This window comes from Mytilus edulis, chromosome 11, assembly GCF_963676685.1.
Source record: "Mytilus edulis chromosome 11, xbMytEdul2.2, whole genome shotgun sequence".
NCBI classification, from domain to species: domain Eukaryota; kingdom Metazoa; phylum Mollusca; class Bivalvia; order Mytilida; family Mytilidae; genus Mytilus; species Mytilus edulis.
The window spans coordinates 28,753,849-28,765,110 of record NC_092354.1 but is presented as its reverse complement, the minus strand read 5'-3'; the positions used below and the strand labels follow the sequence as shown (position 1 = coordinate 28,765,110).

Below are 11,262 nucleotides of genomic sequence, written 5' to 3'. Positions count from 1 at the left end.
ATGATTGATTCAGTGCCAGTTGACTATTGATCTAAAGTGAGGCTGAATAAATATAATAATCTAGGAAACAACATGCATGGCGTCAACGATCTGTCTTGTTATAAGGAAAAAATGTGTCTCCCTTTATATGTGCCTAATTAATCTATGTATGTGTAAGTTTGGTAGTGCTATTGGTCGCGATGGATTCACCGAAACAATTCAATGCACCAAGAAAATCGTCAAAAGTGTGCTGTGATTATATTCTCCTACGTGTCTCAGTCTAGTAGCGATTTCCATCATGCCATCACCATTGGTCAAGCAAACTGATCATTGCCACAGCAAGACTTGTCACGAGTACTCCAAAGCCAAAATCAGCACCAGTGGTAAACTATATTTGATAAAAACATGTTTAAATTAAAAACAACGTTCAAACCTATGATTGCATTGGATAAAAATCACAATGTATCATTTTAAACAAATTTCGTTGTAAAGGGGTATAAATACAGCAAAACAACCTTTTTTGTAAAGAACGAACAAGTGAAAAAGTATATTTTAACAAAAGGCATGTATACATGTAATTAGTACTCACGAATTAGAGATGAAATTTAAGATGAAATGTGGTTATCAGGTGCTAGTCTTGTGTCCTGTTGACCTGTGTTTAGGTCTTCTTGAGAGTTTACAGTATCATTTTGAGAATCCTACAATACGAGAAATTTAAGCTAAAAATTTACAAATTATTGCATATATATAAAAAAGCATAAATTGGAAACTTGGAAATATGATAAGGTTAAAAAAGTTTCAAATAATTGGGGTTTTTTTTTATTTTAAAGGGGCACTAGCTACGAGATATATCAAAAATATTAAGTAAGATTTTTTTCTGTTCAATCAATAATAAAAGTGAAAAAGTGAACAATTCACTTTTTGCAGCTAAAAGGTCCAGTTTTGTCAAATTACGCTAAGAAACATTGATTAGTAATTCACTTGCAAGTGAATGAGTCGATCTCTTTAAAACCGTATTCATGTGAACTTAAATTTAACCCCTAGCTAGAGATTGACAACGCATGCATTGTATGTGTACTGGTTATTTAAAGAAAAAGAATGTCAACAATGAAAGTGAAACTACGGTAAATCATTTGATTACTAATTCGATGCACATAAAATCATTCTTATACGGTTAAAAACAATGACAAACATCTATTTTTAATCTATAAAATAAAATCAAACAGACCTATAAAAATCCAATTGCACGTGTTGGTTTAATCTATTCATATCTTTATTTATGTTTGCATCGCTTATATGGTAATCTGAGGTCAAATCAATAGGTATTTAGATAGCGTCTGGACTAAAATAAACACGAAACGAACCAATATGTTATATACCCCATGCTCTCTGTAAACTGTTTATTTTAGACTTTTGATAGTTTGGATAAATGTTTTAAATTGTTATAAATCAAATATGAAAATTTAAGTCGAATCGGTGACCATGAATTTGACAGCTAGTGCCCCTTTAAAAGCCTCTTCTTTCTTTTCACATCCAAGTCTTGCTGTAGTGAGTGATCATTCCAAAATACGTTATTTTCCCCCCCAAAAAATACAAGAAACCCAACTAACAAGGGAGAAGAGATTACATTTTGGAGGGATGAGGGGTAAGGAAGGGTCCTGATCACGAAATCCCAGGCTTAAAAACCTAATATCCTGAAGTCCAGAAGTAAAAGAAATTTTAATCCTGATATCCCAAAAGTATCAATCCCCAGCTTAAAAACACCTGGTCCTGATGTCTCAACAAAGGTTTCCCCCTTCACCATGTTCACTTTTACCGAAAAATGTATACATTCAAAAGATCTATATCATATGAAATCATCTAATGGGACAGAACCCCAGTGGCAGATACCATGCAATTATTGTCAGACCATATGGTTTATTATTGCTATATACATTTGTGAAGGAGGGGTCTTGATCCCGAAATCCCTGACTTAAAAACACGAAATCCCAGGGTCCCGAAATTCGATTGAAGAATCCCGAAACGATCAATTCCGAAATCCCGAGCTTAAAAACACCCGATCCCGAGTCCCGATAAACGTCCTATCCCCCTCATTTGTATTAAGCCTGCTTTTTAAATAGAAATTGTGAAGTCACAATGCATTCTAAGTGTACTAATAGCACGAACAACCCATAAAATGAGGAAATATCCCCAGGGCCGTATTACGTTTCCGCAAATTTCTAAAAAAAATTCTAAAAAAATCCTGTAATGTGTCAGACCAATCTTTTTAAACAAATTTTGCAATTTTCACAATTTTAAATTTTAAATTTCTAAATATTTTACCTTAAGTTTAACTTGAAGGAAACCAGGTATATTTTAAATTGTACATGTATCACCTTTCTACATGCCAATTTTCAACCAATGCTAAGTCTTATAAGACATTTCTAATCTTGAAATCACAGGTTCTACCAAAATAACTCCCGGTTTTCTCGAAATCTTAAATAAGTGTACTATGTAGCACATTAATCCTGATTTTTTTATGCAAACTCATAGACGAATGAATTTTGGCTCAAAATGGTCTAAGTATATCTCTCTTTCACCAAAAGTTTCATTTCTGTCAAATGCAGAAACGTAAATTACATTTAACTATTTAGTAAATCAATGTTTAAATAAAGCCGAAAAGAGTACTACAAAAATGCTGAAACGTAGTGCCAAATTGCTGAAACGTAAAACGTAGCTCCCCAGGACCTTTTAGCATCATGGAAAATAATGCTATTATCTTCAATTTGATGCTATCATAAGTGGTTTTCCTATAGATGTCATTGATGTGATGCTATAAATTTTTAGAAACAAAATAGTATTTCAATTTCCCCTGTTTACCAGCATCAACGAATTATCCACAAGAATTTTACACGCAAATAATCTAGACATATATCAGGAATATCAATTCATTGATGGATTATACATCAATTCAGTTATAGTCTAGGATTTATAACTCTTGTTTGAAAACAGATGCATCAGATTTATTTTCAATTATCATTAAAATCAAATATTTTTCATGGAAGTGTTGTATTTGTTGAATATTTGAATATATCTCAAGATGAGATGCTTTTACAAATAGTTGTATCTATGCACTAAACAAATCTTACATCAAACGCGCTCATCTTCTTTTAATCTGTTTGCTTTCTGTGAAGTGCTTTGATCGTCTGCAACTGACAGATGTGACGTCGCATACTGCGGATTCCTTGCATTCGGTTATCTCGGGCGTGTTTTATCTGTTGCAAGTGAAGATGACGATTTTCTCATGTACCGCCTGCAATTTTTTGACAGAACAAAAAAACAACAACAAATGGGACCGCCATTGTGAGACAACTAAGCATCAAACGTTTACATTCTTATGCTCCCAAGTCCCTTGTGATTTCGTAGACGTAGGGTTTGATTACAACGTGGACGAACTTGAAGAAGCAGAAGATGAACACCGTCGCTAGCAGATTGACGTTGAACCACAACACACACCAATGAAAACAGATTATCCCAATTGAAAACTGCAGAAGTACAACAATATCTTACTACTTCCTGGTAAGTTTCCATTATCTAACTGTTCGCTGTTTGCCAAGTTATCACGTTGAATATATATAGGAAAATGTGATATGAGTGCCAATGAGACAGCCCTCCATCCAAATAACAAACATAATCAGATTCCGAACAGGTGCAAACATTTGACTACAAAAGACATTGACATTCATACATCTTCTTATTGCAATTTGATAGTTAAAAGATTATTTTTCTGTTACAGGGCCTGGTCATTATGAAATAAATATGGTCAAAGCCTTATTCAAACTGCTATGGGATGTCGGGCTCCTAGACCTAGCAAAGATGTTAGGATTTGTATCTATTAAAGCCCTACAAGCTTGCCAAGGTGCAACTAGTATGTATTTTTATTGAAATGAATAGTTTATTTACATTTAAAGTTACTGACCAATTTGATTCGAAGTTTTGAAAAATAACAATCAACTTTTAGAAGTGCTATGGGTTTGTTAATTTTTTTTTATTATTTCAATTTTACACAGAAAAACAAAAATACAAAACGAAAAAAAGTTTTTTTTTAGATATATAATTATATAAAAAAGTTAATGACGTAAAACATTTTACTTTGAATAGTTTTCGTTGATATTCTATAGATAATTTATGTTTCACATGTGAGATGGTAATGTTGTTTAATATTTTTACAGATCATCACAAGAGCTGGCAAATTTTGCAAATTTTTATGTTTGCTACGGCACAGGAGCTCCTTACAGTATTTTGCAAAGAACAGGTCAAGCAGAAGAGTCCAGTGTCTGCAGTAGGCTATTACAAGTGGTTGTTGGGTGTCCAAAATAAAAACTATAGTTTAATGTCGGAAATAGTATTTACCTACTGTTTGGCACTCCATGTATTCAGGGCAGGGGTCAGGCGAAATAATACTGCTGCTATTCAAACAGCAAAAGTAAAGTTTTCGCCACTCTTTTTTGGCCTCAATATGCCTTTTTACATGAAGACATTTGTAAGAGATTTGTTTGTCCGGGTACAATGTCCGCCTGAAGTTCTTGCGTTTATTGTTGAAAACGAATCTTATAGTGTAAGTGGGAATGAGTCTGAAGGTGGTGATTTCATTCTTGAAAATTATAACCGGAAAACCAAACGAATTATTCCCGCTGGATTACCCTACAACAAGTGGTTAGAAGTCTGCAGGAACGTCAACAGATTGGATAAGGTAATTAAAGACAACTGAAGTAGCCTGATTTTTATTCTGCCGAAACAATATGCTTCGGACAGAAAAAAAATTATTTTCGATAACGGTTCCTTTGTCTTAGCACAAATCCCCATACAACGGGCGTGCACCCAGTAACTGCATGGTGATTTTGAGCTGCACCCAACCCAAATAGCACGCTGGACTAGTTGACCCTCTCCACATATTTTGCAGTCATCACCAATGACGGTACAGGTCGTGATGAAACTTTCTGTTGTCTGTATCACGACATCCTGTGTTAATGGCTCTATTGTTCCGGTTAAGTCAACAATGATACCCTGTGTGGTAGGGAATGATGAAGGGGGAATAAATATCCTTTGCAGGTTCTGAAAAATTGCATGTTAGAGATGGAATCTGCGGGGCATCATTGGTTTCCTAATATAGACAAAAGAATAAACAACACATAAAAAAGATATAGGGATTGCGATAAAAGAATAAGCATTACGTTAAAAAGAAACATAAAGATTGCAACAAAAGATATATTAACCAATAAAGAAGAGACTGGTTTGAAATACAAGAACTTGGATCATTATACCTGTTTCTAAGTAGTCTATTGTATAAATACAAAATAACCATGCATTTGAAACTCTGGATATTATGTATGAGTAATTTTTAAAAGTCTATCAAAAGTTAAAACAAATACAAAATAGTTAAGATGGTTAATAGTAATACAAATAAGTGTTGTTTTCTTTTGACAATTACATTGGTCGTGTATATATACAACTGTATTTAACTTGATCTATACTACTAGATCTCTAATAATTACCATATGCTGTACAGTTGATGTGTTGTATTTGTATAATCTTTAGATGTATAGGCATATACCGATCCACGTTCAGCTATTATGGTGAGATTGATTGAAGCACCGGTCATTGCTTCCAATTCTATAACCTGGAGGATATTTTTTTGATAATTAACTGATTCATACTATAGTAACACGATTAATGATATATTATCTTTTATCCTGTTCCTGTTGAAATAATGAAATCCAAAAAGATAAACGTATTACCACAAATATATTACAAATTCAGATGTCATTATGTGATTATGAACTATTTTTTTAGGTGTATTGCTCGCTATCCAATTTGTTAGATTTGACTTCTGCAGATGAAGATTGTATGTATGCGTACAATATTAGACGAGAAATTTCAAACTTTCGGACAGTTATCCAAAATTCGAAATTCTTGCAGCAACCAACATTGAAGTCAGTAAGTGGGAAAGACCTAGACCCCGATTTAATTAACATTTCTCAAAAAGCTAGAGAACATCGGCGGCAACATTTTTTTTATGGTTACATGATAAACCTCGGAGAACAAAGAAGAAATATGAACCTGTCTTTGCTTTGCCTGGCGATAGAGCTAATTAAGAAGCCGAAATTTCCAAGCTTGTCGAAAAACAGTTGAAATTCATAGGCGACTAAAAATTAGAGGAAAAGTGGACAAAAATAAAACGGAAGACGAAGGCAAATTTTCTATCATTTCTTGCAGAGTTACAAATCGATGATGAATTATAATTAGAAAGTGTTTTATTTCTGTTTCAATTAGAGGGATAAAAATGTTTTGAATTTCTATATAAATCATATCCTGTTTCTTTTTTCTTTTTTATACATCTTAGTTTTTAAAATTAGTGTTCCTATTTCATAGCTGTTTTATGCTTCTTTTTTTATTTATTGTATGCAATACTATTCTTCCAAGATTCTTTGGAATCTGGAAATGCCTATGAATGTCTTCCCTTTTCCTTCATGGTCGTGATGTAAACAAGTTTTGCTCTGTCGGTAATCTAAACCAAGAGAGTAACGGTGAAATGAACAAACTGCGAGCGAAGCATTGGTGGTAAGTAACGCTACACTACGGCACAACAGGTCTGCTTTAGTTGTTATTTCAGAATTGTGCGTATCAAGACCTCCACATTGACCTCCCACTTTTTTTTTTCAAGTGATGCAAGTCAAGTTTTTTTTCTGTGTGACACGGATGCAACAAGAATGGAAACAATAAGTAATAAAAAAAAAACTATGATGATTAAAAATATGTCTTTCATTGTACAGGTTTGAAGTATTTATATTTATTTTTTCGGCAAAATATGTCTCTGTTTAACACGGGGTGCTCCAAAAAAGGAGTAAGTTTGTGTCATTTTGGTCTTTTGTGGATAGTTGTCTCATTGGCAATCATACCATATCTTGAATTAAATTCTCTAATGTTGAAACACTTTCTTTAAGTTTGTAATTACAGTTGTGTGAGTTTGATAAAGTGATGCAAATTGTAGTAATTGGTATGAGTGTGCGCGGTGAGTGGCCTTAAACCAAAATTTCATAATTCCATTACCAGCAGCTGAAAACGTAAACGGATATTAAGGACTCAAAATTAAATTAGTGTTCAATTAATAAAGCTACGGAAATTAAAGGAAATATTTTATGAATTTATAAAGTACATTACATACACTCACTATTTATTAGTATATAATACTTCAATTAATAGTAGTCTTAAAGACAAAAACTGCAGTCTATTAAAATTTAATGTTATAGATAAGTAACATCAATACTAACCCCTAATTCCATTCATGTATTTCTTATTTGAAAGGAGTAGGTTCGGTAAGGACCGATTTTGGCCTCAAATTTCAGATTCATCTGACGAAAGATTTTGACCACTTTTTAAACACTTAAGTTATGTGAAAGATTTTAACTTATTTAGTCATTAAAAACGTTCCGATTCAAGCTTAAATATGAAAATTCTACCAAATATGCCGAAAAATGTCACTTTTTATATGTTTTTGTCAAAAATGAGAGTGGCCGCATCCGTGTTCATCCTGAACCTTTATATATGTTATGTAATATCATCAAATACAAGTTACATTTCAGTATTTAGGATGAACACGAATGCGGCCACTTTCGTTTTACACGGAAACCGTCTAAAATTTAACTAAAATGCAAGAATTATGAAGATTTCAGTAATTTAGCATGACTTAATGGTGCTAGTACCCGATATATGTGCATTGCATTGGCAAACGCAGCACATATTTATGTAGCAGAAGCATTCTACTATCCATTAAATAACTAAAAGTTTGCATTTTAACAATTTTTTTAAACTGCTATATTTTGGGACCAAAAAGGGGTCTTATTGGACCTACTCCTTTTCAACTTGTTAATTATTTCAATGTAAGGTTTCGATAATTCTGCAAACTTCCTTTTCCTAAATACCAACGAGCTACTTTTGTTTAAGCTATGGCTTTTTTGGTCTACTTCAACAAATCCCGAACTGCTAATCTAAATTTAAAAAAAAGGTTTATCTAACAAAAATCAATTAAGGTGTCTGGGGCGTCTTATTTAAAACTACAGAATTTTTTTGATAACTTGCCAAAATGAAGCTTTCATCGTGATTTTTTCAAAACTGTATTCAAAAGTATGGGTCACCGGACTTTTTTCACGCTACTGGTTGCGCAAAATTGTCAGATTTTGATCTGAGCGTCACTGATGAGTCTTATGTAGACAAAACGCGCGTCTGGCGTATAATATTATAATCCTGGTACTATTGATAACTATTAGTATAGATTATTCATGGAAAATAAAATTTTGTGTGATAAAACAAAAACAAAAACGTACTATAAGAAGTCAGAATATTGCTCTTATAACATGCTTTCAGATAAGCAAAAGAAAAAATGGGGTCACCGAAATTGTTTTCTTGCTGCATATCAAAATAGGTAAATTCGTAACACTTTCTATTGTAAAAATTGGCAAAATTTGAAAAAATCTAATCAAACACAAACAAGGTGTTTTTGCAAAATTACAACTGCAATTATGTTAAAATACACAATTTTCTATATTCATATCTAAAGTATTTTACATAATTTACATACAACTCTCAAAGTTTGCACATTTCATCAAATATACAGACCAAAGATATCTGCTAATTCAAAATCCAAGATGGAAGGAGACATCCGAGCCACCTTAAGTTCAATTTATAATTTGCTAAAACAAGCAAACAAACGTATTTTATGAAAGCAACCAGTAAACTCAAATTATAAAGATTGCATTTAACTATACATTATGCAAATGATTTTGGTTATTTAATTTAATTGTAAAAAATAATTTACATAGTAAGTGCACACAATGTATTTTTTTTATTTCTAAACTTCTGTTTTAAATAATTCGTAATTATTTCCTAGGTTTGTAAAATAAAAAAGTTACAAAAAAAAAATATAAATACTTCTTCTCAGCAGCCCAAGACGGAAAATTTGTTTGAGCTGGCTCCTCTTTCATCTTTGAAAACAAAACTTTACGACAAAAGAGATGATTTCAGCTTTCCAATTGTGAACTTTCCATTTCTAAGTAGCAACATTCCAGCAGCACCTGCATACGGGGTATATATCTCCCAATTGATACGATATTCCCGTGCTTGCATTTCCTATCATGATTTTCTTGATAGAGGGTTACTGCTCACAAGGAAGCTATTAAACCAAGAGTTCCAAATGGTGAAGTTGAAATCGTCCCTTCGTAAATTTTACGGACGCCATCACGAGTTGGTTGACCGTTATGGAATAACCGTTTCACAAATGATATCGGATATGTTCCTTACGTCGTAACTGCAATCACCTTCCCTTTCATGAATGTGACCTACCGAATTAGACTATTTACCGGATTTGTAATCACATAAGCAACACGACGGGTGCCACATGTGGAGCAGGATCTGCTTACCCTTCCGCAGCACCTGAGATCACCCCTAGTTTTTGGTGGGGTTCGTGTTATTTATTCTTTTGTTTTCTATGTTGTGTCATGTGTACTATCGTTTTTCTGTTTGTCTTTTTCATTTTTAGCCATGGCGTTTTAGATTTATGAGTTTGACTGTCCCTTTGGTATCTTTCGTCCCTCTTTTGGATACAGTCGGAAATTTGCCTGTAATTGAATTAGTTTATTAAATTAAGCCCCACAAGTCTGCTCAAATTAATGTTAGTTATTTTTCATGGAAAATGCCACAAACTGGGGAGAGTTAAATTATTAAATATCAGTAAATTACTAATCATAAAATAGGTTTTAATGAATACACGATCAAGTTGCGCTATAAAAATATCGTATATGTAACTTTTCCATTTCTTTTTTTAAATAATTTATTGAAATAAATATAGTTTCAATGTTACATCGCATGCAGTTGTGATGGTTGTTTTTAGTTAAAAATATCTTATTACACCATCTTTAATTTGTTATACCCAACCATACATGTAAAAGTACCATTATTTTTTTAGTTAAAATTCATTACTGCGAATACCTTCAGAAGAAGCAGTGTCCAAGTTTTCTGTACGGTTGAATACAACTTCTGGCAAAAGACAAAACTTTGTGTCATTGAAGTATTTCATTAACATGCTAGCCTTTGTTGCTATTGACGCGGAAATTGTAATAGTCCAGGAATAGGTGTCTAGATCCAAAATGTCTAAAAAAAAAACCAATAAAATACAAAGGAAAAATAATACTACAAAACATAAAAACAAGTTGCAAAAGGTTATTAATACGTATGTTATTTCTCAGTAAAATGCAAGCAAAAGTGTGCTTATAATACCACTAACCGCAATTTAGTTATTGGCAATCAGAAAAAAAACGGTATAAAATTTAGGCACAAAACAACATAGCATTGTCAAACTAGTAACTAGTAAAATTCACTCATTTTGATAAAAAAAAAAAAAAATTTAAATAAAAAGAACAGTATTTAAGGAATGACTCTAATATTTTTTCTGTCTATGAAGAAATAACATAAAAAAATTGGTGCAAACTGAATAACGCGCGTAGCGGGTTACTTAACAGAGTGTACCACATTTTTTATATCATTTCGAAGACAGAAAAAATATTACAGTCATTTCTTATAATTTAATTCTAAATTCCATTTTAAACCGTAGAAAACCATGAAAAAACGTCGATGACGTCACGGTCACATTTCTTAATTATGTCTATGGGCTCATAACAAAATAACAGCCAATCAGAAGGCGCGTTACATCCAAAATTAAATTATTAGCAAATACAAAAAAGGTAAGTGTATACAAATTGCGCTCTCAATAAAAATAACAACTCATCACTATTTAATAATACGTCAATCGTTAAAACATCTATTGCAATAAATAAAACAGATAAGCAACAGCACATGTAAACAAAACATTTCTACTAAAAATAAACCACTAGGTATATCAACAAATTAATACAACAACACAAAAATAGTGATACATTTGGGTTTATATGGACAAACCTTTCACTAGACTTTTAGTTAAACACTTCGCCTGTTTTCATCATCCTCAAATTTTTTTTCGTAACTAAAAAATAGTTATCATGATAATCATCACAGACCAGCTTTTTTTATTACGATAACCCTTTACCCCTGTACCTCCGCTAATAGTTGACAATCATCTTGTTTCATATGCAGACCTCCATATTCATTTAAGCAACAAACTCTAAAAGGAGTAAATTTCCTTTGTGGTAATGTCTAGCTTGTATAACAACTTTACCAATAGTAGTTTTGATTTTAATTTGAGGGATGAATCCG

The 11,262-nt window shown here is 32.5% G+C and overlaps 1 protein-coding gene across 1 annotated transcript; it reads left to right on the top strand.

The window, feature by feature from the left end:
- The first annotated feature begins 1,461 nt into the window (after positions 1-1,461).
- LOC139494140 (uncharacterized) lies at positions 1,462-4,932 on the top strand. The gene is made up of 4 exons (XM_071282317.1): positions 1,462-1,527; positions 3,510-3,537; positions 3,755-3,877; positions 4,191-4,932. Exons 1-4 carry the CDS (start codon positions 1,462-1,464, stop codon positions 4,727-4,729), a joined length of 756 nt encoding a protein of 251 aa, XP_071138418.1. The 3' UTR covers positions 4,730-4,932.
- Positions 4,933-11,262: the final 6,330 nt, after the last annotated feature.